Source organism: Brienomyrus brachyistius, chromosome 1 (genome assembly GCF_023856365.1).
Source record: "Brienomyrus brachyistius isolate T26 chromosome 1, BBRACH_0.4, whole genome shotgun sequence".
NCBI lineage: Eukaryota > Metazoa > Chordata > Actinopteri > Osteoglossiformes > Mormyridae > Brienomyrus > Brienomyrus brachyistius.
The window spans coordinates 42,638,909-42,666,890 of record NC_064533.1 but is presented as its reverse complement, the minus strand read 5'-3'; the positions used below and the strand labels follow the sequence as shown (position 1 = coordinate 42,666,890).

Sequence of the window (27,982 nt, the reverse complement as noted above, 5' to 3'; positions counted from 1 at the left end):
TGCACTACAGCCCTACTCCCCCCCCCCAGCCTTGTCTCCAGAGCTACCCCTCCTGTCCCTTCAGCTCTGTCCCGCGCCCCCACCCCTCTGTACTCCGATGTACCCTCCTGTCCATACAGTTTCCTGGCCCCTCACTTCTCTCTGGCTCCCCCAGGACACCGCTGAGGGCATCTCTCTGCCGCAGTAGCAGGCCATTCTCCTTGCTGAGCTCCTGCAGCTGAAGCCGCATAGCCTCCAGCTCCTCCACCAGCTTCTGCTCCTGGCTCTCTTTCTGCTGCAGACTCTCCTCCAGGGTGGCCTTCTCCATCACATAACCCTCCATCAGCCCTACAGCAGGGTCAGAAGCCAAGAGCCAAAAGTGATCCCCAGATTCATTGCCAGAGGGCAACACCAGTTACCAGGCATAGCTGATAAGGGTAATCCCACAAAGCCTGCGGCACACTGTGCTCCGACAGTTCAGTTAGGGAAGATGCCATTTTATTTTTATTTGCACTTCTCCTTCAATATTGCACCATGTGCTGTATTATGTTTTAATATTTTCTAATTTACTTCAGTACCACGTTACTGTTCCTTCCTTGCCTGTTTCAAACATTCCATCAGTGATTACTTTTACATTGTGTATCCCCCACATTTAATGAGGAAATAATATGATTCCCTGTTGAACCCATCCATCCATCCATCCATCCATCCATCCATCCATTTTCCAAACCGCTTATCCTACTGGGTCGCGGGGGGTCCGGAGCCTATCCCGGAAGCAATGGGCACGAGGCAGGGAACAACCCAGGATGGGGGGCCAGCCCATCGCAGGGCACACATACACACCAGACACTCTCACATGCACACCTATGGGCAATTTAGCAACTCCAATTAGACTCAGCATGTTTTTGGACTGTGGGGGGAAACCGGAGTACCCGGAGGAAACCCCACGACGACATGGGGAGAACATGCAAACTCCACACACATGTAAAGCAGGCGGAGACTCGAACCCGGGTCCCAGAGGTGTGAGGCAACAGTGCTAACCACTGCACCACCATGCCGCCCCCCCTGTTGAACCCATTTATAAAAAAATGAGAAATCTATAATGGTAGGTTTAACTTCAGAGGATAGATATTAAACAAAACAAGAAAAAATATAATTATTTAACAGCTACAAACCAGTTTGTAATTTATCTATGGAAATAAAGTATGATCCCCTACAAGCCAGCAAGAAATTAGGTCAAGTGCATGTGCACTACCACAACAGAAGTAGTACTTAATATTAACAGATTCAAAGCCAGCATTCACATTTAATGGCATTACTTTGTTAAATAGTATTCTTGGGTCACTAACCTGTCTACATCTTCAAACTTTTCACCATGAGAAATACCAAAGAGCTGTCTAAGGATATCAGAGACAACATAGCTGACCTTCACAAAGGTGGAAAGCGCTAGAAGACCATGAGCAAGCAGCATGATAATCTCTCTTTTGCTGTTAAAATAACCTACCAGTGAAATTATAGACTTCTTTTAATTTTTTTCTCATTAATTAATGAGTCAACATAAGAATTCAGCAGAGGGTCAAATAATTATTTCCCTCACTGTATCCTGTCTACTGTACGCAGATATATTTTACCAGAATCAGTACCCACACATTTACACTACAGTGACTGAAAAAGGTCCAAACAGTTATTAAAAGGTCCAACAAATGCTACTTTAACACCAATTGTTGAACATCCTGTGGGATAGACAGACGGATAAACAAACAACCTTTCACATTATAAAAACTAAGGGGTATACTATAAAGCGAGAGGTTTTGAAGGGTGCATGTTAATCAATCACACAGATTACGTGTTTATATTTTTATGGGGACCATCTATTCATATTTTTTACAGTCAAAATCAAAATGCCTGGTATAACAACTTTAACCCCTACCCAGCCCTAACCATGACAATAAACAACCATAACAAAATACAAGACTTTTGGCTAATTTATTTTGATTGGATTCACAGATTGGTTATAAAAGCTAGGACACTGTTCTCAGACACTGATCTGAGAAGTGCACTGCTTATCATCTTGGTAAATCTTATACCTTAGTGTGGCCCTGTAGCTCTCAATGGGCATTATGTCAGGCGATGATGGGGGCCTGGTCATAGTACAATCACCTTTTTTGACCAATCTATGGAATACTTTGATGCATAGGTAGGGGCACTGTCCTGTATGCATATCAAGGAGAGGGGCACTGTCCTGCAAGAATATCATGGGATGGGGCACTAGGGTTGAACGATTTGGGGAAAATATCTAATCACGATTTTTTTGACAGACATTGCGATTACGATTTCTTTTGAGACAATTTTTTATACGTCAAGCTTCAGTTCAATATTAAGTGTGTAATAAATTTAAAACATATGACGCAGCATTACCATTTGAGATACCGTCAAAATATGAACTGGTCTATGTTCTAATGCAAGGATGAGAATTTAAAGATGTGATGTGTTAAGTTAAAGTAATAATGACTACAATTGCAGCAAAAAGAAAAACAATATCGATCTTTGATTCTAAAGAGTTTCTATAAGTCTCCGCTTTAATTTGACACATAGCTATGGCAGTTACAGTAATTTGTATCTTCCTCTTTGTCTTTTGCCCACAAAACACTTGATTGTATAGTAATCATGTTTTAAAGGTTTAGGAATTTTTATTGTTTTGCATCCCTCTGATTGGCACTTTACACTTTTGTTTTATTTCTGCTCTCTGCAAGGTCCTTTTCTGGCCCATTTTAAAAGTCATAAAAATTTGTTTAATAATTCTGCACAGGAAAGTATGTTTTCCTGTTTTTCCCCAGTACTCAGACAAAATACTGAACATGTACTGCCTTTTAGACAGTTCATTCTTAATTTCTTAAGGACTGAAAATATTGGTTGGAAGAGAGGATACAAATACACACTTACCTAATAATTCTACACACAGTGCAACGTCAGTTAGTTAAAAATTTAGTATATAGTATATATTGAAATTTATATAAATTTCTAAAATAAACTAAAATATCTTACACATAATGCAGTACATAATACATTAATTATAAAACCACTACATATGGTAATGTACTGAAGGAAAAGCAAATCAGTGTATGTGTGTTGGTATACAGTACTGTATAAAACAATTTTGAAAACATTTTACGCAGAAAAAAGAATGATTACAGGTTAAAACTTACTCTTACTGAAGCAGAGCAATGTTTTATGAGTGTCAAAGTAGTGTACCCATTCAATATTACAAACCATTGTATTTAACTCAAGTTTTTGTATAATATGTTTTTGGCAGTTTTGGATTAAGTACAAGTTTCTTGGGTTCGTAGCCTAAGCAGTCAGCTAAACTGGCTAAACCAACTAGTATACCCCTTAAGAGTCAGTTTATTTAATTTTCAAGACCTTAATTGGTTCAACTCGAACATAAGACTTAATACCCAATAACCTGCAGACACCCTATTTCTATTTATATACACATGTAGCATTGCAGTTTGTAACATTATTTCACATCAATGTACATAGTGTAAATATGTTTGGGATGATAAAGTCGTACTTGACATTATCATTAATGCAATATTTTCATCTGTAATACCAATATCTGCATGTAATGTTCATTAAACAAGTTTTTCAAATGCATATCAGCTCTCAAACACCCTTTGGCACTCTAGGTAACCATACCAAACCATCTACAATAGATAGTGTTTATATGGCCTCGAAAGGTACACAGTACAATTATACAAGGTGTTCGCTACCATCTGTGGTTTTCAGTATCCACAGGGGGTCTTGGAAGCTATCCCCTGCAGATACTGGCATTTGACTGTATCGAGTGTTTACATAAGGGCCCGACGTAGCTAGGTCCAGCTTTTTAGTGGGCCTCAGTGTGGTCACAGCACTCACAAGAGACCAACCTATCCTCCACCTCCTCCAAGCCAGCTCACCCTCTGCCTTGTGCAGCTCCAGCTCCATCTGCTTCTTCACACTGGCCTCCAGATCCAGTTGCTCCAACAACTGCTTGTGTAGAAGGATCAGCTGGGCTGTATCATCTTTGCCACGATAGGACTGGACTGCCTGGAGACAAAATCATAAGGTATGGTGGTCAGCTGAAAAAAAATTCTTTTGGGATCTTCTCCTGCAGCAGCAGGGAAGCTGGGCTCTGGTCTCCATGATATCCCCCTGCATACCACTCCTTCCGACTGTGCCATCTGTTCCAGCAGCCTATCCACTGCGGAGCGTAGCCGGAAACAGGCTTCCAGCACAAGCTGTTCAGGACCACAAAGCAGGGTCTCTCCCAACCTCTGGGAATGTTCCAGGCCACTCTCAGTCAGTGTGGACCACAGACAACTGTCTGGCCCAGAGTCACAGCATGCAGAATCCTCACCTAGAGATGACAGAGGTTAGCAACACGTAGCCATGCTATGGAGCCATAAAAGGCTCACATTCAACCTTAAAAGGAAAACGCTGAATGGAGATTTGCGTTTTTCAGGCTCCAAGGCTGGCTCACCCTTTCCTGGGCTCGATCTAGGTTTTCCCTTATTGATTCTCTGGTTGATCAGGTCCTCTGTGGCTACAATGCTCCCCAAGACATCCAGCAGCAATTTCAGGAGCCGCACCTGCACCTCCTGCAGGCCCTTCCTGTAGTTCACACACAGCGATTGGATATTATGCAGAGTGAGCCAAGCACTGGCAGCCCGGGTGAGAACGAGAGAAAGAGGTGTGGGCGGCACCCCCCGCCCTTCTCACCTATCCTCAGCAGCCACAGTTAGGTCTGCCCTCAGCATAGCCAACAAGTGACAGCCCTCCTGGTTTTCCCTCTCACGGCGCTGCAGCAGGGTCTCCAGCGTGGCCATCTCTGAGCACCTGCCCTCCAACTCCCCCTTCAGGTTGGAAATCTGCACACGGAGCTGGGGCACAGGCCACAGAGAGCATGTTTTGGTGAGCAGGCTGACCCTAAGGGGGTCAGATCACAGAACCCACAACCCCTGGCACCGAACAGGTCATATGGAATATTATATAGCACTGTACAAAATTTAGTGAATGCAGTCCTTAGGACAATAACATTTCATAAGATGTAACTTACAGAATATAATGTAACCTTGTGACCTTAAAAGCAATGATTCTCAACCTTTTTAACATTAAGGCCCACCTATCCGTCATACCATGTTTCCAAGGCACCCTGGGCCATGATAGATGATATTTAATAACCAAGTGTTTTATGAATATTTAATAAGTTTAATTTCTTTGGCACAAAAACATTTACATTTCAGAAAAATATATCAACATAATGGGTACTGCAGACATATAAAAATTTTATTTTATACATAACTCAAAGGCTAACAAGAACAGTCTCAAAACTGCTAAATTACTAAATGAGCCTTCAGCAACCTTCAGTGTATCTCCTTTTCAGTGTTGGGAACAAACATATACCAAAAATGTAACTTTGAAACTCACTAAATCAGAATATTAAAGCACAATTATATAACTAATCTAAATTCTTAAAATAATAGTACTTTCTCACAACACATATCGACGGCGGCTGGCAACACCAATTCTTCAGCGATGGTGAAAGCTTTTTTGCACTGGGCAACACACCTAGCTACCAAGTAGTTGGGCACTTATAGGCTGTGTCGATAGGTAGACTTATGTTTGCATTTCCCCCGGTCCGTGCAGCATCACAACAAAATAAGGAAGTGCTCCCCCCGCACACGAATCCGCTGTTGATGACTGGTGGATTCCTAGTGAGATTTGATTGTGGTAACGCCATTCCAGGTTAGATTTATTTAATGCTTTTCGGTCATTCCCCATGACCAGCTTACACCAGTCTTTAAATGACGGGTTATCAAGCCAACTTTTAGTACATTTTCATTTCCCCACTTCACTACCAAGTGGCTACTAGCTAATTTCAGAGGCTCTGCTAATATCAACACGTTAGATCACCCTGGCTCAACTGAGGTAAAAGGCGGAGAGATGGCATCAGCATCACTCTGATAGGCTATTAATCCCGACTAAGGCATTTCCATCTGGTCTAATAATGGTGAGCTGAACAATTAACAACCACACCTTTAAGCACTCTTTTCTAGCTACCAGATAGAAAGTCATTAATGTATTCCTTACATCTGCAATTACAAGAAACAATTATTGAGTTGTAAAAGTTAGTGCTAAAAGACTTATTTGAATTATTTGTGCATGCCATTATAATTACCTCAATGTGATATAAGTGTGATGTACATGTCACAAAAGTAAGAACGAAATAACAATAGGCATAAAATTATGCCACAGTGCACTTTGGATGTAAGAATGTAGGAAGGAAGGTCCTTGAGTGTGTGTTGCAGCAGTTAGCATCTGTATGAAAGCTATAAATAACTTTATATCTAATGTGAAAATGTTTATTCTATTATTTAACGCACACACACATTTCTTTGTTTATAGCATATAATATTTAAACTTTCTATAACATGTTGGGTACACTTCTAGATAACATTTCAAGTCCCACTACAAAGTACCAAAGAAGTACCCCAGTTGGTTTGGCACTTTTGGTACTGGTACTTGGCAGAAAGTCAACAGAAAACGGAAAGCACCAAAAGAACCATACCAAAGATTTGTACTTGCGGTGAAAAAGCCCCCTAACATGAAGTTAGAGGCTAGAGCTAGAGGCACTTCGGTGTGGTACCTGTGAAAGCTCCAGGTCCACCTCCTGCTGTGGCTGCTGGCTTTGCTGGTGTTCTTTGCTCAGCTGCCTCTGCACAGCACAAGGGTTTAGTGAGGTCACAGAGCACAGCAGCTGACATGGCTACAACTCCCACAGGGAGAACAGCAGCCTTTACCTCCAGCTGGGAGACCAGCAGCTTCTGTTCCTGTGCCTGAGACTGTAGCACCTCTATCTCCACCTGGAAACGCTCCTTCTGATGCCTCGCTTCCTCCAGCTCCCTGTGGAGAGCCTCCAGCTCATGGACTGAATCAACACTAAGCTCCTGCCACAAAGGAGCAAAATATTACCCAGGAGGCACGTGGAGAAGATTCTGGTCAAGACCTAGAACTGTCTCAGTGACAAGATCACACTGCCACTGACATGCAGCTGCTGCTGTGCCCGTGGGGCCTATACCTCTGCCTGCTGCTGCTCCCTCAGCTCCTGAAGGGTGGTGCTATGCTGGTTCTCCAGGGCAAGCACGTCCTGCTGCAGCACCCCCAGAGCTGCAACAAACAACTCCTCCAGGGCCTGTCGCTGGGTAGCCAGGGACCCTGCCAGCTCCACCTACAGTAGGTAGTCACACACTCAGCACAGGTTATCGACATTCAGCAATTGCAGAGACATACAAGAGACCTTCTATAGATACATCTAAACATTTCAATCTAAAATTATGCAGCTGTAACAGTTCTTTGGAATTGCTGTCTCTGCTTCTTATTTCAATGACTCATGTAGCAGGTCCTCACCTTATGAGCCTGGCCCAGCTCCACTGCCATGGTGGTGAACTTTTCCATGTAGGCCTGGGCCAACTGCCCCCTAAGCTCCTCCAGCTTGGCCACATGGCTGCTCCCCTCCACTTGCAGCATGGCCTCCTTCTCACAACAGATTGACTCCAGCGCCTCCATGTTAGACAGCAGTCTACCTTGCAGCTCCTCCTCTCTCCAATGTTCAGCATGTAGCTCTGGCTCAGACACTTCCAACTGAACCATGTTCGGTTCTTGCAGAATTGCCTCTAGGGACTCAATCCCCCCCTTGTGTTTGCTACTCAGGTCATCCTCCAATGACTCAAGCTCTCCCTTAAGTCTGATACAAAGCCTGGGTTCCAACTGTTCCATTCTAAGCACGTACATCTCCAGCAGAGACCTCAACACCTCCAACTCCTCCCTGTGAGTCTTCCTCAGACAACTAAGGTCATGCTCACACTGCTGGGCTAGCTGTCTCTGCTCTTCCTTCAACCTGCACACATAGATATTAACAAAACCCAGGAGCTAAAGTCAGCTTAATGTAATGTTGGGTTTCAAGTAACAGTGACCCCCCCTGTTGGCCCGGTGCCCCTCACCTGGCCTCGGTCTGCTTCTCACGAAGAGACACCTGCTTGTTCACCTCCTGAATCATGCTTTGTCGCTCACTCTGCAGCTGGCCAAAGATTTTCTGTGCTATGGCAGAGATCTGCAGACTGTACTCATCATCAAACTGGTCTTGCATGGCATGTTGAGCCCATTCTTTCTCCAAGTGTTGCTCCTGGACCCAAGGCTCCTCTGCAGCATCCTTCTGTAGGCCCTCTTCCTGGACGAGATTGCACTCTGCATTCTTCCGTTCTTCCCCATGGGCTCCTTCTTCCACACTCAGTTCAAAGTCCTGCTTCAACTGCCAACAAAAACTCCATCAGCAATGTGGTAGTTCAGGCACCTTGACGCAAGCAAGAATGGTTTGATCTTGTATTTTTACAACACTAGAATACTATGGTCACACAGAAATCTCAGCAATAAACAGCTTAAAACAAATATTCTCAGCTTACTTTCTGCAATACTTTGCTGAGAACTTGTTCTTACTTAACTTTATATATTTATATATACTTAACTTTATATATTTATATATACTTAACTTTATATATTTATATATACTTAACTTTATTTAACCCTCTGGGGTCGAGTGCATCATCGACGATGCAGCATATTTTTTGCATCTATTTTAGTTTATATCTCGCTGAAATTATGTAGAATCATGAAAAAAAAACTCTGACTAAATCCATAATCTGTCTTTTCAAAATGTCCTTTATTGGAAGTACTAAAGTTTTTAAAATTAGGTTAAATCGGCAAAAAAGTAAACCATGTCACCTTACTTTGTTTTACCTGCATCGGGGGCATGTAGTGCCGCCCTCACCTCAAGATTGCTATTCGCATTCTAAATAGCCGCATTAGCGCGTATTCAAATTGCATTCGCATGGTAATTTGATGAACAACACAACGGTGAAACGCGATCCATCCCCATCAGCACCATAAAAGGGGGGGAGGATGTGGCCAGGTGTGAATGGCTCATGCATACACATAAGAGCTCCTACATATTCAATGGAAGGAGGCGTGAGTTAACTATTGACATGAGTTAGCTTTTTCTTATTTATCCAGCTGAATATTGCAACTACACCATTTAGTCATCTTCATGTACCAAAGGCTTTGGTGATCACATATCTAGGATCAAAACTATGATCAGCTATGACTGTCACCATTGCTTACTATAGTTACTATGTACTTGTATAATGTTTCTGCAAGTCTTCCAAATTGCATTTTGCAATGTCTATACTTTGATGTCAAATTACAAAACTAACATAAATCTGACATATTTGCAAAACACACTAAGATTAAGATGAGTTTAATGCCAAAAAAAAAATATACAAGAAATAATTTGCCATGAATTAAGTTTATGATACTGAATGAAATGTGTGATCATGTCCCAGTCAGTGAAGTGTGTTCCCTACCCCTAGACCCCAGAAGGTTAAGGCTACCTGGCTGCGGTCAACCTCCCTACTGACCTGGACTAGATATGCTTCGTGTTCTTGCGCCAGGGCTTGGACCCTGTCCAACTCGGCCCCAACCTGACGTGCCACATCTTGGGCAATCTGCAAACGCACCCTGGTTATTTCTGAAATTAAAATTACAGAATTAGAAAAGAAACTGAGTTTAAACTGTGGAGCTTACAGTATCCGAAAGCAGCAGGAAGGAGGTGCCACCTTTCACATGAGCATCTGAGAGCTTGGCCCACAGCTCCAGTGCATACTTGGACTTCAGCTCCTGGATCTTCTGGAAGTAGCAGTCAGTGAGGATAGTCTTCACTTGTGGCAGCTCTTCCTGGTGCTGCAGATGCAGGCTGTTATGCTGCTGCTCCAGCTCCACCACATGACTGCATCCCAATTGTGCCTGAAGGGACTCCTTTTGGAGAGATGCCAGTTTGCACAAGGCCCAGTGTCATATGATGTATGTCCTAAGCCAGGGCTCTACATTAACCTTTCCTGCACACAGCATTAGTGCTACAGAGGTTGATTCTTTTGCAGCACATGCCACAAAATCATAGCGCGAGTATAAAATGTCAATTACCATCTCTAAAAACAACAAGTAGTGCAGATCATCTAAAAGAACGTGACTGATAAAAAGGACGTTGCACATGGCGTACATGAAATCCCAACCTTAACAAGAAATGTTTTCAAACATTTAATGGGCCATAATAATTAGGGACATAAAATCATCAATATCACATTTCATATTTGCGTATTTGACATTCAGGGATACAGTGAACATTCAAACAGGAATATTTTTGGAGCTTGCTGAAGGAAACTTGCAAGCACGGAAGCCAAAAACAATACTGAAACAATTTGGAATACATAAAATCATATATATATTAGTGATACCTACTATATTAGTGTAACAGCACTATATCTTTAATATTAAGTTTTGGTTTGGGCACACCATACATCTTTGTTTTGACAACCAGCCTCTCTAACGTGTTAGCTGTCCCTGAGACTGATGTTTATTGCTTTAACTTATCTTTTCAGTACTGCAAATTCTGCATTTTTAATGAGTCCACAATGTAGTGCTCCTAGAGCGACCTATAGTTACTTTGATACAGGCATATAACTTACAAGGTGAGTATTTTATATAAAACTAAATACTAAATCTTATATACCTTGATCATGTCCCCCCTTAGTCTCTTTTGCGCGAGGCTAAACAGATTCAGCTCAGCTAACCTCTCATCGTAAGACATTCCTCTAAGACCAGGAAACATTATCATAGCCCTACGCTGCAACCTTTCTAAGGCAGCTATATGTCCTTAAGGTATTGTGACCAAACCTGCACACAAAAAGTTTAGGTGGAGTCTTACCAAGGAATTATATAATTGTAGCATCACTTCCCTTGACTTAAACTCCACACACCTGTAACCCAGCATTCTATTGGGCTTTTTTATTGCTTCCCCACACTGGCGAGAGTGGGACATGGAAGCATCAACATACACACCGAGGTCTTTCTCATAATCAGCTACCTTTATTTCAGTGGAACCCATAAAATATTTGTACTTTATATTTCTGCTCCCGGGGCGGCATGGTGGTGCAGTGGTTAGCACTGTTGCCTCACACCTCTGGGACCCGGGTTCGAGTCTCCGCCTGGGTCACATGTGTGCGGCGTTTTGCATGTTCTCCCCGTGTCGTACACTGTACACTGTATTTGTACTAAAAGGTGGTAAGTTACTCATGCTCTCTACTGTGAACACCCATGTAAAATAATAATAAACTCATTTACTATATCAATTTCATTTTCAATTACAAGATCCTTACTATCCTACAGATTAGTGATTTCAGCTTTCAGAACTCTTTTGGAGTTTAAATATCGGAAGAAACTTATTGTAATCCTTAGCCTCCAATGCTATTTTTCTTTCGACATTCCTCTTACAGAGTCTAATGTTGTTTTTTAACAACCTGTAGACTTAGATACTCCTGCTTAGTTTATAAATTATTTTCCATTTGTGTAAGAGAGCCCTTTTCCTCCTGTCTTTATTCTTAATTTCCTTAGTAAACCACATTGGTTGTAGTTTCCTAGATTTAGGTTCGCTGGAAACAGGTATGAAGTCCTCTTGCACTTGCAGCAATGTGCATTTAAAAAATTCCCATCCAGTTTCTAGTTTCAGTCTCATACCATTAAAATTAGCCTTCCTAACATTGTATACTTTTGTTTTGGACTTCGCTCTTCGGACACTAAAATTAAGCTCAAATTTATTACCCTCTATCATGGGTGCACGACATCTGTCTGTCATGCGATTGTACAAATCAATTTAACTAGTAGTTTACATACTGCTGAAAACCAAGTAAGTTTCAGACATGGATTAGTCACATATGGCATAGGTACCTACACAACAGGTACGGATACCAATCCGATATGCACTTTTGAGGACAGCGAAGATAAACCTGTCCCACTGCATCAGAGAAGAAAAGTGCATGTTTGGGTGCAGGATCCAAAAGCACTTCAGTGACACAAAACGCATTTGGCAGGACATCAAGACCATCACTGATTACAAGACCCCAAAGCAGCCCTCTGACAGTGATGACTCCATCCCTGATTTGCCGAAAAACTTTTACATAGTTTGTTGCAATAAATGACACATTTGCGAAGAAGACCAGCCTCCAACCTGACGCCGTGTCTGTCCACTGCTGATATCAGACAACATACCTGGCCATGTACTCAGGGAATGTGGAGACCAGCTGGCAAACGTCCTCACGGACATCTTCAACATCTCCCTGAACCAGGCAGTCATTCCTAGGTGATTTAAGGCTACCATCATCATTCCAGTGCCTAAGAAGACTACAGTCTTGTGTCTCAACGACTACTGCCAAATAACACTTACACCTACCGTTTGAGAGGCTAGTCATGAGGCAAATGAAAACCGGACTGCCCGCCCCGCCAGAACCACGTCAGTTTGCCTACCGTCCAAACTGCTCCATGGAGAATGCCATATTATCCACCTTACACCTGGCTCTCACCCACCCAGACAAAAAGGATGCATATGTGAGAATGCCGTTCATGAACTTTAGTTTACCATTCAACACTACCATCCCACAGCAGATAATTGGGAAGATGAGACTGATGGGCTTTCACACATTCTTGTGCAACTGGGTCTGGGACTTTCTGACCGAGAGGCCTGTCAGTATACAGCCGCACCATCTCCAGGACCATCACACTAAGCACCGGTACCCCCCTGGGCTGTCTCCTCAGCCCGTGCCTCTTCACCCTGCTGACTCATGACTGTACTGCACAGTACATTTCTAACAGCACCGTCAAGATTGCTGATGATTCCACAGTGCTGGGTTTCAACAGCACCGGTGAGTCAATTTATAGGGAAGAAGTGAAGCAACTAGCGGACTGATGTAAAGATATTTTGCTTCTGAACTTGGATAAGATGAAAAAATTATTGCTGACTTCATGAAAGTCTGTGCTGTACACTCCACTGTATATCAAGGGCTCAGTTTTTAGAGCTCTTTTGGAGTTAAAAATATTGGAAGCCATTAATGTCAGGACTAAATTTCTTAGGGTTCACCTAACAGATGACCTCATCTGCACCCTCAACATTACCTCTTGGCCAAGAAATCACAGCAGCGACTGCATTTCTTACAGCAGCTGAAGGCAGCAAGCCTCCCACTCCCAATCTTCACCACATACTACAAAAGAAACATTGAGTGTGTCCTAACCAGCTGTATCACTACCTGTTTTTGGGAACTGCAACGTCCCAGACCACAAGGCCAAAGAGAGGAGAATAGAATAAAGTATAAAGAGTACTTAATATAGATGCAACAACTTCCAGACATTCTTTCCACTACAACTCCTCTGATATATAGAGCTGATAATCAGGCTCCTTTGTTTTGGATGTGTTGAGTGCTAGGCTGTTAATGTAGCACCACTGACAGTTTGTTGACCTTGTCCCTATAGGCAGACTCCTCACCATTGCATATCAGTTCTACCACAGGGGCGTCATCAGCAAACAGCTCAAACAATCCTAACTCAAACAGTCCCCTTGGCATGGATTAGGTGGTCACCATAGCTGATGTTAGGGGTATTATTCACAAATTTTCCACATTCTCCCTTCCAATTTCTTCCATCCATAACCCTTAAAATGTGAAGGAGATACTGCATTATGCTTCAAATTAGCAGTACTGTCATGCCCGGCTCGTCCGATCCTTGTGTGTGCCACGCCCCCTGATTATCCACGTGTGCTTCCCTGATTTTGCCCAGCTGTGTCCGATTATTTTCGCCAGTCTTGTCTATTTCAGTCCATGTCTTGCCTTAGTTTTTGTCCGTCATTGATGTTAGGTATTGTCAGTCGATATCCCGTTCTCCCTCTAGCCTTCTTCCCTTTATTAAATCCTCGTTTACCCCGACTTTTGCCTCCTTCCTGCCCGCTTGCCTGCTTGTGCTCTTACCCGCTCACCCAGCAAACCCTGACAAGTACAAATTTCAATATAAATTAAGAAAGTGTGGAAATCACTAATAAGAGAAAAAAAATACATTACCCATTACATAAGGTTTATCTACTCTAATCTTTTCTGCAGCTTCCCGGAACCAGCAACAGAATGAGAGCTGCTGTTTTGCATTTGAATGTAGCCAAGGAAAATCTCTTCCCCTCAGTGTAAATTTATCTGTAAATTTGTGCTTTCATTTTGCCGTTAATTTCATTTGACAGTGGTTCTTCTTGAGTTTCTTCCTTGTAGGCTCATTTGAAGTTTTGTTTTAGCACTTGAAAATACTACATTTTCTCTTCTAGCTAGCCAGCACAACTCACCAAGGAAACTGACTGTTTGCTAGGAATGGTGAGATTTGGTGTTGTTTATGGACTCTATGTAACAACCAAGTAGAATAGCAATGCTCCATTGATTCAGCTTGCACAAAAAAGCACACTACCCCTCATTTCACACAAACAAGCAACATGACCAAAATCTCATACCCCGATACAAGTCATGTCATATCCTAATAGCAATATCACAGCTGCACCTCGTATTTATGGAGTTATTTTCTACAGATCAGCTACAGTAGTAATTGAACAACAATCTGCAAATAAAAAGGATAGCGGTCATAAATGTAATACATATACATTTTTATGAATAGTAATGTATTTGTGATTTTGATTCCCCACAGATCAGCTGCAGTATACACAGCCACTAAGAGGTCTGGGTGGGAAAATATTTTAAATAGTTTTGCATTCCCTCACAATACTTTTCCATTACTAATTAATGTACTAAAGACATTTTACCTCAATATTTTCCATTACTATTAACTGTACTAAAGACATTTGGAAAAACAAAGGGTGTTGCTTGATTTTTTTGAAGGATACTACCAGAAAACTGAACATAAAACTAACGTTACTGTGGAGTCCTAGTAAGGTTTAAACCCGAACCCACTTTCGGGTATACCTCCCTGCAATTCTCGCTTGATGAGGTATACATTGCCAAAAGTACTGGGACACCCCCCTCCAAATCATTGAATTCAGGTGTTCCAATCACTTCCATAGCCACAGGTGTACAAGACTTACAGACTGCTTCTACAAATATTTGCGAAAGAATGAGTCGCTCTCAGGAGCTCAGTGAATTTAAGCATGGTATCATGATAGGAAGCCCATTCGTGAAATTTCCTTGCTACTAAATATTCCATGGTCAACTGATACTGGTATTATAACAAAGTGGAAGCAATTAGGAACAACAGCAACTCAGCCATGAAGTGGTAGGCCACAAAAATCAGAGGGGGGACAACGCATGCTGAGGCGAACAGTGTGCAGAAGTCGGCAACTGTCTGCAGAGTCAATAGCTGCAGACCTCCAAACTTCATGTGGCCTTCAGATTAGCTCGACAACAGTGCGTAGAGAACTTCATGGAATGGGCTTCCATGGTTGAGCAGCTGCATCCAAGTGCCTTGCAAAATGTTGGATGCAGTGGTGTAAAGCATGCCACCACTGAACTCTAGAGCAGTGGAGACATGTTCTCTGGAGTGACAAATCACGCTTCTCTGTGTGGATGAGTTTGGGTTTGGCGGTTGCCAGGAGAATGGTACTTGCCTGATTACACCGTGCCAAGTGTGAAGTTTGGTGGAGGGGGCATTATGGTGTGGGGTTGTTTTTAAGGTGTTGGGCCTGGCCCCTTAGTTCCAGTAAAAGGAACTCTTAATGCTGTAGCATTCAAAGCTATTTTGGACAACTTCATGCTCCCAACTTTGCGTGAACAGTTTGGGGATGGGCCCTTCGTGTTTCAACATGACTGCACACCAGTGCACAAAGCAAGGCCCATAAGGACATCGATGAAGAAGTCTAGTGTGGAGGAGCTTGACTGGCCTGCACAGAGGCCTGACCTCAACCCTAAAGAACACCTTTGGCATGAATTAGAGGAAACTGCAAGCCAGACCTTCTCGTCTAACATCAGTGCCTGACATCACAAATGCTCTATTGGAAGAACAGTCAAAAATTCCCATAAACACATTAAAACCTTGTGGACAGCCTTCTCAGAAGAGCTGAAGCTGATACAGCTGCAAAGGGTGGGCCAACTCCATATTAAAGCCTATGTATTAAGAATGTTATTAAAGTTCATGTATGCATAAAGCCAGGTGTCCCAGTACTTTTGGCAATATAGTGTAGGTTGGGCTATGCGGAACTATACCGAAATATTCCAGAAAGCGGGTTCAAATTAAAACAACTCCAAAACCATGGTGAAGTTAGCTTTATATTCATATATTTTATATACAATTTTTATAAATGGTGTACATTGTCCCCCATAGTTTAATGCTTAAAGCACACTTTACAGCAGGGGTGTCCAATCTTATCCGCAAAGGGCCAGTGTATATGCAGGTTATTGGGGTAACCTGTAGGTCAGGTGTTCAAACCTAAGTGTGAGGACTCTTCAGCCAACTGGTCCTCTAATTAGTAATCTAATTAGTTGCAGCGAAAACCCGCATATACACCGGCCCTTTGCGGATAAGATTGGACACCCCTGCTTTACAGGAAATGTCTGTATTATTTAGGTTTATCCCTCTGAAATTCCTGCTCCCGGGATGCCAACAGGTCATGCAGGGAGGTCTGAAGCTCTACCCTGGCCCTGTCCTCATCCTGCTTCAAGGCCTTGGAACCAGAAACTCTGCATAACCACTCTGCAGACTGACAAAGCATAGCATGGCCATCTGTGAAAGCCTGTCTCAGTTTACCTCCATCTCAGTGGTGTGCTGCTTCTCCAGCAGGACCTCCTGCTTGGACAGCTTGGCCTTCCACGCCCATTTCATCTCCTCTGGAGGTATCAGAAAGACCACATCACCATATAAGAACCTAGAGAGAAACACTGATTCCTTCTTTAATGAAGAAACGTAATCAGAAGAATGAACATGAGAGTGTCTAGGTAGAAACCCACACATGTTCATTTTAGTCAGACCCCTGTAAACCTCACTACTGCCCCCTGCACTCCTCCTGTGTGGCCCTGGGCTACGCAATCATTCAGCCTCTCTCTCCTATTAAGGCTAGAAAACCCATACTTCAGTATCGCCATGGGCACTCACAAGACCCAGGGCCCCCATACTACTCAGAGCCACTAACCCAGCTCCCGCTGGTGATCCTCGCCAGTGGCTACCAGCTCCCTCTGGTGAAGTGTCTGCAGCAAGATGCTCTCCAGAGGCCAGCTAGCCTGCAGCTCGCTGAGCACCACCACACTATCATGCTGTAGGTCATCCTGAGTCCGCTCCACTTGGGCCACTTGCTGCTCACCTAGGTTCAGCCTCGGGGCCTCCAGCTCCAGACCGTGCTGCTCCTGCTTCAAAGATTCACTGTCAGCACTGTAAATGCCTGCAGTTCCCAGTATATTCACAGGGAGGCAGTAGTTGGCACATTTACTAACCTGTGCCTGAAGCAACTCTGCCTGGTGTGCAGCTTCCAGGCTTTCTTGCAGCTCAGTACTGAGCTGTGCCCACAGGTGGCTCAACTCCGCCTCCTGTCTGCAGGCCAGCTCCACCGACTCCCTTTCATGTTTCCGCACATGGGCCTCAAGTTAAAAAGCACATAAATGCATAGTTTAAACTATAACATATCTAACTCTACGTGTCTGCAAGGGCTTCCGGGATATGCAAAGTCTTCACCAATACCTGATATTACACTTCAAAAAATTAGGCGCTAAATGTACTGTACTGAAGACTCTAGAATAAGAAGCCACCACTTCTAGAACCTGTTTGATTAGCATGATTTGCTCTCTCTGTCTCTTCTCCATTATGTGTCTCAGTTCTTCTGGCTTGCTCTCCATCTCTTCATGCAGCTCCTTTACATGGTAACAGACATAGGGCATATAATCATCACCGAAACTCTACCCATTTGAATGATCCGAATAGCTCAACTGTAGATACCCCATTAAAACTCACTACTTGCTGGTGTTTCTGTTCCTCCTGGTGTGAGCTGCAAAGCTTCTCCAGAGTTTCCTTGTATAGCTGCTCCTGCTCCTTCAGACACTTCCTGAGGCCTGCTAACTCAGCTTCCTTCTGCTGTTTCTCCTCAGTCATTCTGCCCTCTTCATGCACTTCCAGATCAGATGTCTTTTCCTTGAGCTGACTTCTATACTCTTCAGAGTGAGCAACCATGATGTTCTCCGTATTGTTAGCTTTGAACTCCAGTCCCATTAGGCATTGCCCCTGAGCAGTCCTTTCATTGGAACTTTGGCCAAGAGACTTCTCCACATTAGTTAAATTCTGCTGAAGGCAAAGCAGCTTAGACTCCAGCTCTGCTTTCACTTCTGTAGCCTTGTCCAGCTTCTCTCTACATTTCTTCAGTTCTATTGGGAGATTAGTCTCCATTGAAAATGGTCTTGGTGTCTTCTGTGCAAGGGGCTCAGAAGCAGTCTGATTCTTAGCCATATCCGCGTCTGTCTGGGTTTCTAGCTCATTATTTTGCATTTGCAGGGTAGCAGGTTGGTGACCAAAAACTGTGCGGACATCACTGGTGACAGAGACACCAGGCTGTTTCTGCTTCTGGATCAGGTTGTTCACATCTCTGTCAAGTTCTGAATAGTTCCCTGAGGAGTAGAGTTCATTCCTCAAGTCGTCCTGGTAGCACATCCCCAGTTCCAGCTCACAGTGCACAGAGTACAGAGTTTCTGTGACACTGCTCCACTTCTGCAAAGCTTCTTGAAACTCCACTGCTGACTTTCGCAATTCCTCTTGTAAAACGCAAAGCTGCTCATCTCGTTTTGTAAGTTGTTCATTCACATCCCTGCACTGCTGCATGAGCAGAACCTTTCCCAAATCAACAGTTTCAGAGCCTTCTGACAGTCTGTGCAAAGTAGTATCGTGCATGGCTAAGCTGACATATCCTCCCCCAGCTTCTGGAATTAGACTTTGGTCATCATGACCCTGTTCAGTGTGCTCTTGAACAGAGTTTACAGACTTTGACCTCTCAAGTTCTAGCTCACTGCCAAAATCAAATCGGTAATTCCCAATCTGCTCTAGAAGGTTCAGTCCATCATTGCTTCTCTCCAAGCAGGAAGAGTCCCATTTCTCTGACATGACAAGGTACTTCTCCATCGGATGGTTCTCACTGGAAGATGACCCCAGGATTCCCTGTACTGGATCTCTGTCACAACCAGTGGCCATTTCCATAGGTAGCTGGGTCTTGCCTGACTTTACACAGGAGATTGGTGCTGGGCAGAATTCATCTCTGTAGCATAGCAGAGCTGTCAGCTGTTCCTTAAGCTTTTTAATGCTGTCCCTATGTTCCTCTCTCAGGCACTGCAAGGCAGTCTCATGAGCCCCATCCAAGTTAACAACATCGATCGCCCCTTCCTCACCTAGCACCCGCAATTCACTATTTGATCTGCCTGTTTTAAACTTAAGATCCTGGTCTGACTGTTCCTCATGCTCCAGCTTTTGCTGGAGATCCAGGATTAAGATGCTCAGTCGAAAAATCTCTGTGTGCAGCTCTTGAGTTTCAGTCGGGCATTGCCGAGTCTTGCGGGCCCACACTGCAGGCTGCTCCTGGGCAGGCTGCTCAGAAGCCAGCTGCTCCTTCAGTCCACTTTGCTCCTTCTCAGAGGCCTTAGGCAGATCTGCGGTGTGCCATGTCTCCCAAAGGCTGTTGCCTTGTCTCTTCTGCAGTTTCGACGTCAGCGTATGCAGCTCGCAATCCCAGCAGCAGTCCTCATCAGCCACACAGGTGCTCTGCCAGAGCTTCATTAGCTCCTGGTTCAAGAGTGACAACTCCTTCTCTGCATCAGCCAGCTTCTCCCCCAGCTCTGAGATTATACCATCCTTCTGCGTGAGATGCTGCTGCTGGTCTCTAGTACTCTAACAAGTATTAAGAGCAAGGTGTTATTAACCCTCTGTGGTCAAGGGGAAGGGAACACACTTTCACTGACTCGGGCATGGTCCAACATTTCATTCAATATTAAACTTAACTCATGGCAAATAAATTATTTCTTATATTTGTTTTGGCATTAAACTCATCTTAATCTTAGTGTACTTATGTTAATTTTGTAATTTGACATCAAAGTATAGACATTGCAAAATGCAATTTGGAACACTTGCAGAAACATTATAAAAAAGTACATAGTAACCATAGTAAGCAATGGTGACAGTTTGTTTTGATCCCAGATATCTGATCACCAAAGCCTTGGGTACATGAAGATGACTAAATGGTGTAGTTGCAACATTCAGCTGGATAAATAAGAAAAATCTAGCTCATGTCAATATTTCTTGCCTCCTGCCATTGAATATGTAGGAGCTCTTCTGTGTATGCATGAGCCATTCACACCTGGCCACACCCCCCCCCCCTTTTATGGTGCTGATAGCGATGTATCTGGATCGCATTTCACCGTTGCGTTGTTCATCAAATTACCATGTAAATGCGATTTGAATACGCAGAAATGCGGGTATTTAGAATGCAAATAGCGATCTTCCGGTGAGGGCGGCACTACACTCCCCTGATGCAGGTAAAACAAAGAAAGGTGACATGGTTTAATTCTTTGCCAATTTAACCCAATTTTAAAAACTTTAATACTTCCGACAATTGACGTTTTGAAAAGATGACAGATTACGGATTTAGTCAGCGTTTTTTCATGATTCTACATGAAGATTTCAGGGAGATATAAACTGAAACAGATGCGAAAAGTACATTGTGTCGCTGACGACGCACTCGACCGCTGAGGGTTAAAGGAGGTAAACGAATGTACTATAATGAGCCAAAATTGTCAAAACAGCAGCCAGAGACACAACACTACCTGATGGGCTTCCTCTAGCTGCCATTGCAGCCCATCTAGGTGGCACCGGTGGCCTTGCAGGCACATCAGGAAGCGGGAGACCTGCTCCTGCGTCTGGCTAAGCTCCACACAGCTGCAATTGCGGCTCATCAGCAATTTGCTGGCCTGAAAGACAAATTCCTCAGATTTCCTGCAAGCCACGTCACACAGCCACAGGGCCCCAAAGCCCCGACTGCCTGCAGCTTGGCGTAAATTTTGATACATCATTGAAAAGAAGCCACCTGCTGAAGTTGCTCTTGTAGGACAAGGATTTCGTCACTCAGCTGCAATGCCTGATGCTGCAGCTGCTGTCGGTTTGCCAGAACCACCTGCAGGCTGGTGCTGAGCTGCAAGATAATCTCACTGCGCTTCTGCACAGCCCACTGAAGCTCCTGAGAAGAGGAGGCCATCATGAACATACATATACTAGTACCACCATAAAAATGGCGCTATATATACACATAAGTGTCTATATAACTGATGCCAATTTGCAACCATTTTAAAAAGTATTTTTTATTGTATTTCTCAACGTCTTAAACCATGTCTCAGTATTCCGGGTTTAAATTGCCAGATTGTCAGTGTTTAAAATGTCGTTTATATTTATCACTTTTTCTCGTGCTATGACCAAAGAAATCATAATTTCATCTTGGCCTATGACCCATGAATTTACATTGGGGGTAGGTGATCGAACGATTTTATATCATGAGCAAATGTCCATAATCTACTTTTCTTGCAAAGCATAGAAATTGTGATCTTTTATATCCTCCTATTTCCAAACTTCACATACTTCGATGGCCATTAATAACTATGCTAATATATGCTAATAATGCTACTATGCGATCTGTACCACTTTGTCACTCGCCATGGTGATAATCTGCAGAAGCGCTGTGTGAGCTAACAAGTTAAATGTAAGGCATTAAGATCTTTTCAAGACCATTTATGATCGCAATTTCCCAGTGCGTCCCAGTAAATTATTCACATTCAACACAAACATTCAGCATTTATTTATTTTTTTAATAAAAGGATGTGGCCATGTAAAACCCCACAACAGCACTACAAACCGAAAGCAGTTATTAGTTCCATGCCAGTTTCTTTTTGTATGTTTATTGGAGTGTGATACAATACTAAATTTCCACCCAAAACATTTAAAAGCAAGAATTAAGTTTATAAAAAGTACAATAGTACCCCCATATCCATGAGTGACATGTTCCAAGGCAATGAATAGCCAAAAATATGGATAATAGTGAACCATCTGCGAACCCCGTATATACAGGCGATCCCCGAGTTAAGAACATCCAACTTGCAGACAAATCTCACTGCCATAAAGGCTATCATATAAAAAATCTGGGTTGAATACAATTGATTATGACAAATGCATGCACAGCATTGTCATTCTAAAGAAAACATGGCACGGCTTCAGTGGTTTGTAAGCTCAACATGCAGTACAGTACCCTATATAATAACTTTTTTGTTTAATATCGTGTTCTGTATCATTTTTCTGACTTACCTACATATAGAAGCAGCTACCTCAATTTTCCCCTCCAAGCCAGCTGCCAGCCAGCCGGCTGCCTGTCAAAGGGAGTAACCCCCCTCCTTCTGGGGGTGTGCCCAAATTCTTGTCTAAACCCGCCCATTTATTCACTTGCATGGTGTTACCATGAGAAGGCACTTTCTTTACAAAAACACATTTTAGTTGTTGTCAGTTTACACACACAAGTACAACAGGTACCAACCAGAATCTTTTAATAGCCATTAGCAAGCCTCTGGCGTAATTCTGGCTGAATATTTGACCACTCTTTGCAGAATTTCTAGTTCATTTGAACTAGTTGGGTTCATGGCACGGACTCGGCTTTTAAGCATAACCCACAAATTTTCAATAGGGTTGAGATCGGGGGTACTTCACAAAGCTGAATTTCTTCCTTGTAGGAGTTAAGGTAAACTGAAGACATAGCCGAAGTTTTTACAACACCAGAGACAAACAGGGCTAGGTACCTGGCTAGCGATCCTGCCTGTACATACTAATCCAACGCAATGATATTATACAGTACATACAAAAACCCCTCGGAAGTGCAAAGCATGTGCTTTCTATCTCTGCCTTCAACCAGACAGGAACTGTTTTGAAGCTTGGCATCTTGATCAGGAGCGACAATTTGTTGTTCTAATAAAAATTTTTTGTTTTGTATTATTCCTGTAATATAATGTGATTGCACATTTTATTCATTAACATTTAATCTGTTGCATGCTATAAACTGCAAAAAGGCTAAAATTAGCTATTTGGAAAAAAAACTAAGAAAAGAGACAAGATACAGTAGAATCTAGGGTAGTATCTCTTCACATGCCTAATCTGTCCTTGGCATTGCTCTGGAGAAATATCTTGGCATCCAGCATTCATCGTTTGATCTTGCGTCAAATAGTTTATATTATGTGGTTTTTACAATCTATTTTAGAAAGGGTCTTGATAGTAATTTAACAAAATGACATATTACAGCGTTGACTCATTAGCAGTTTTATGGTCAGTATGTTGGTATGTGCAAAATGGCCTCTGTAATGTTGTGAGTGAGACAGGAATCCAAGACTTTTTGTCATGATTGCATTTATTCATTGATTGCATTTTATATGAAAGCCAAGCGAAATGCTTAACAGTTTAGCCCACATAAGCTAATGTTGTAGTGACTGTATGAAGGGTTTTGAGAAAGCAACTTCAGTATTGCAGTATCTGTCTTAGTAATTGAAAAAAAAACTGTAAAATTCACACTGCCTTTCCAAACTGATTAGTGTGAGGAGCAGTGACAGACATTCCAGACTGATGGGCCATTGACAGTATGCAAAGGTGTGGTGACTCCAAAGTCACTACAAAGTTGTAACACTTTAGTAATGAAACCTCACACAATTCTTTGAATGTCTCATTCACCTTTGTGTAGCCAAACCCTATGTCTATAAGCTTCAGAGCGCACAAATCTTGGCTAGAAATGTTTATAATGTGATTTTTTACAAGTTGTCAGAGCCACTAAAAATAGGTTTTTGAAAAGTATGTTTTAACAAAAAAATACAATAATCACATTCTAAATGATGTCAGATTATTGGTGCTCTGAATACAATCATTTGTAGCAATTTGGGATAAATGTTTTTTAGATAGGTGAAATATTTTACAATTTTTACAAATTGTTGAAATATTAAAAATCATTTTGGGAACAAAACTCCCAATTGCCAAAAGTTATTTATTGAATCAGTCACTTGTTTGGCGAAACTTTAAACCTTGCTCTCCCAGTTACACACAACTTGCAGATCTGTCATCCTTTTTGTAAAACTCGAAACACATTTTCATGTGTGAACTTTGATGCAAAATAGAAAACACAGGCTGCAGAAGTTAAGCGCAGCCAGCACACAGTAGTCATTTAAATACTGTTCACACACATTTCGAAACATTTGAAGAAGTGACTAGAACATACAATACGTGCCATAGGTGAATAGGAGCTTAATTTCGACGTCAATGTACAAGTGGGCCACACAGAGAATTCATTCTGCATCACCCAACAAGGGATAACATCACTAGTCCCAGCCCTGATACATGGCGATGAGGCAGAATGAATATTCTTCCGTGACTCTGGCTTGGCAGTTGCACAACATTTTACTGTAATATGTGTCTCATTTGTTTACATTTTGGCTTTGTCCTTTACAGTAACTTTTCTGGAGTACAAAGTACGGCAAATGTTACATATTAGTAATCAGTCATAACTGTACAATATTTTTGGTAGACGACCATACTTTTTTTTTTTTTTACTATAGTCTTGCAATTTCTAATATACATGCCAACAAGAGTTTTGACTAATAGAGTTTAAAGTTTTTTGCTGTAGTGTGTAAAGAGTGTTCATTAATGTTTATTTAACCGATGTCATTGTGACTGCCCCCTCACCCCCACCCCGTGAATATTCAGCCATCAGCAGCCTTTCAGATTGTTAGCCAGACAGAAAGACAGAACAAACTAAGGAATGTGTGTTTTATTCAAGCACAGTACAGGACCGTATGTTTTTTTATTTTTTATTTTCCACTCTGTCCACCTTTATTCTCCAAAATCAACCTTATTACTTTGTGTAGGCCTGTAATTAGTCTGTTACACACATCTGGACACGCCTGGACACGCTGCTGCTTTGTACCTGGCTTGGCCTCCTTGCAGATGAAGTCTTTCATCATGTGTTAAACAAGCTCTAATCTGTAATCAAATCTGTATAATTTTCATATACCACACCGTCCGTTATTACGCGACAATATCAGTCATATAACTTTGTTTTAGGCTTGTAATTATAGTATTGCACACATTTTGGGTTCACATCATCTCCAAAAGGGGAAGTAAAATACAAAATTCTAATTTCTTCAATAAACTGACGAAAAACACATAATGCTAGTTTTAGGTCATCTTTGCTTCGCAACAGAAAATTTCTTAAATTTCACAGGCCATTTATTGCAGTGTAGTCAATTTATTAATGAAATTGGAATTTTGTTCAAATAAAATTATACTTGCTTAAATTTTTATTCTTTACAGTGGAGTTACAATACTCGATTTCAGGTAAGTCACTTCAGTTTCATAATCACTGTTCTCTCTGGTAGATGGATAAATCATTGCAAGTATTTTACGCACAGAGTGTTAAGTGGCGGATCATGCCGGCCCCCTTGTTCATTACATCATCGTGGGGGATCTCATTACAGTCAAGGTCCCACCCAGGACCAAGCAGGGGCCAGTCATGGACCAGCCAAGGCCCCATCATGGAAACAGGGGAAAATTCAATCGGCTACATCAGTATTTGACTTAAGGACAAATTGAGAGAATAGAACTAGTTCTCCGCCTGGGTTACATGTGTGTGGAGTTTGCATGTTCTCCCCATGTCCTCGTGGGGTTTCCTCCGGGTACTCCGGTTTCCCCCCACAGTCCAAAAACATGCTGCGGCTATTTGGAGTTGCTAAATTGCCTGTAGGAGTGCATGTGTGGTGTGTGAGTGTGCCCTGTGATGGGCTGGCCCCCCATCCTGGGTTGTTCCCTGCCTCGTGCCCATTGCTTCCGGGATAGGCTCCGGACCCCGCGCGACCCAGTACGATAAGCGGTTTGGAAAATGGATGGATGGATGATTAATTACGCACAATAAAACCTTACCAATATAAAATACAGTAATAAGAAAGTACATTACTATATAGTACTGTACAGTGAACTGTACAATCACTTCAATGAAAGGGATTCTGACGATATAGCAATGAAAAAATATGTATCAAGGGATGACAGCGCAATGAAAAAAATGCTTGTTATACCAGGGGGGACACAGTCTTACTGTAGGTTACACATCTTACTAGGGCTGCAGCTATTGATTATTTTAGTAATCGAGTATTCTATTGATTATTCCATCGATTCATTGAGTAATCGGATAAGAAATACTTTTGTCTTATTAAAGAGCAATCGTAACTATTCTTAAAATGTATAACCCATGGGTTTCCGTTTTAGGAACATTTTTAATAACTGAACTCCATACAACTGACAAGGGAACTAAACCCTTTTAGTGCATTTATGTACATATTTGTTTTCCTTTTTAAAAGAAAACACTTTCTTAAATGCAAAAATAATCAAAATGATGTCAAATAAAATTACTGAAAAAAGGTATACATATATCTTTTGCATAAATTAAAATGGCCTTTACTCTCTGTGTTTTTGTACATTTATAGGAGGCATAACAAAAAAGTTCTCACAGGATTGTATCTCCTGGATGAGGTAGGAATGCTGTGTGCATGTTCATGTGTGTCTAAGTGAAGGTGAGTGAGAGTGTGTGTGTTTAAGTGTGTTAGAGAATGAGTGTGTGTCTAAGCCTAAAAAAGAACATATGTGACGGTTGGATAATTCAGTGTGAGTTTCACTGGCCCAATGCTGTTGGGAGAGGGGGGGCAGGTAATTTTTGTGTTATATTTATAATATATTATTTATATTATAATTATGTAATATTATTCATATTAATCTAAATCTGCAGAATAATATTACTAAAGCCTTGAAACAGATATAGTTGAATACACCCCATGCTCCCCTTTAGACTCACCCCTGCATGCTACAGGTATCATTTCAACAAAGTGTGACGGCTGCTGTAAGCCTGCTGCAAGTTGTCAATTTTAAATATTGTGTCAAACTAAGCTAACAGTTTATCTGCATACAAACAGCTTCTACTTTAACTTGCACAGCTTTACTGTAGCTTTGCTGCTGTGGAAGACAAACGGCGGTGGATGGGAGCAGCTGAAAACATCGCTTTTCTTCACCTTTCAGCTTGTTAAACAGCTGGTTTGGTTAAGGACTCTCACCAGCTCTTTACCAGTAAAGATTTAGTAGCGATTACAAGCACTGCTGTTGTTTTCCTTCACTCCACCTGAGTGTTCCATTACAGAGATGGTGGATTCTCTTTGCTCTTTGCTGTTAGTGTATAGACAGGCTCCAGCACCATGTTAATTAACTACGACAGCATCATTTTGACTGCTGTTGTGTTATCAGTGTTTTTAATGAGGAAAAATAGGGGCTGCTCATTATACTTTTTTTAATCACACATATGCCCATAAATACGTTTCTATTGCAGGTCTATTTTAGCCGCGAATGTGAGTGAAGCGCTCGCGCTTACTTTGTATACTGGTTCTGCTCTGTGGACTAGAGGCATAGACTGGATGCTTTCTGTTGAGATGCTGAATCATTAACGTTGTGCTATTTTGGAAAGCTGATTCGGATTTACAATGGACACACCATACAATATTTTCGCTTTTCTTTTGTTCGAAATGGTCCCAAACTTTAGACATTTTACGTCTTTTTGTCTGACTTCCCTCGTTATTTTCCGTCTTCCTCCATCGCGTCATCAAATCAAACTTGCTACACGTAATGCAGCGTAAGCAGACTGTTCGACAGTAATAATCCTCCGAGTGAAACACAGTGATCACTAAGCAGTACATAGTCGTGCGGGTTACACGAAGCATTGAAGCAAAGAATTTGCATAAAGGATTTTTTGCAATTGAGTTTTTCGAGTTACTCTATGAATCGTTGCAGCCCTACATCTTACAACAAAAAATATTGTATCCTGTACCTGTAAACAACCTGTAATAGGGAAAAAAAATTTCCCGTTGCGGGTACTCAACGACACAGCATACACAGTGTACTTACGGGTGGTGCAGTTTTTTTTTTCTTTTCTTTTTTTGGAGTAGGGTAAACTAACTAACCGAATCTGTGGATCCCAAAGGAA

General features: G+C 42.1%; 1 protein-coding gene across 50 annotated transcripts in view; it reads right to left on the bottom strand.

The window, feature by feature from the left end:
* pcnt (pericentrin) overlaps nucleotides 1–27,982 on the bottom strand; it is a 42,672-nt gene that overhangs the window by 11,133 nt on the left and 3,557 nt on the right. For 45 of the 50 annotated variants that reach the window (XM_049031549.1, XM_048969471.1, XM_048970327.1 and 42 more), the window contains exons 5-23: nucleotides 20,978–21,127; nucleotides 20,718–20,861; nucleotides 17,872–19,785; nucleotides 17,682–17,771; nucleotides 17,358–17,501; nucleotides 17,060–17,273; nucleotides 16,678–16,757; nucleotides 9,687–9,885; nucleotides 9,489–9,598; nucleotides 8,019–8,326; nucleotides 7,426–7,915; nucleotides 7,097–7,246; nucleotides 6,819–6,965; nucleotides 6,665–6,733; nucleotides 4,738–4,898; nucleotides 4,499–4,629; nucleotides 4,179–4,375; nucleotides 3,936–4,065; nucleotides 136–327 (exon numbers count right to left, since the gene is read on the bottom strand). In XM_049031549.1, coding sequence (XP_048887506.1) covers nucleotides 136–327; nucleotides 3,936–4,065; nucleotides 4,179–4,375; nucleotides 4,499–4,629; nucleotides 4,738–4,898; nucleotides 6,665–6,733; nucleotides 6,819–6,965; nucleotides 7,097–7,246; nucleotides 7,426–7,915; nucleotides 8,019–8,326; nucleotides 9,489–9,598; nucleotides 9,687–9,885; nucleotides 16,678–16,757; nucleotides 17,060–17,273; nucleotides 17,358–17,501; nucleotides 17,682–17,771; nucleotides 17,872–19,785; nucleotides 20,718–20,861; nucleotides 20,978–21,127 — 5,020 coding nt within the window. The remainder of the gene's footprint in view (nucleotides 1–135; nucleotides 328–3,935; nucleotides 4,066–4,178; nucleotides 4,376–4,498; nucleotides 4,630–4,737; nucleotides 4,899–6,664; nucleotides 6,734–6,818; nucleotides 6,966–7,096; nucleotides 7,247–7,425; nucleotides 7,916–8,018; nucleotides 8,327–9,488; nucleotides 9,599–9,686; nucleotides 9,886–16,677; nucleotides 16,758–17,059; nucleotides 17,274–17,357; nucleotides 17,502–17,681; nucleotides 17,772–17,871; nucleotides 19,786–20,717; nucleotides 20,862–20,977; nucleotides 21,128–27,982) is intronic. The other 5 variants (XM_048969392.1, XM_048972820.1, XM_048971633.1 and 2 more) reach the window with 4 other exon arrangements.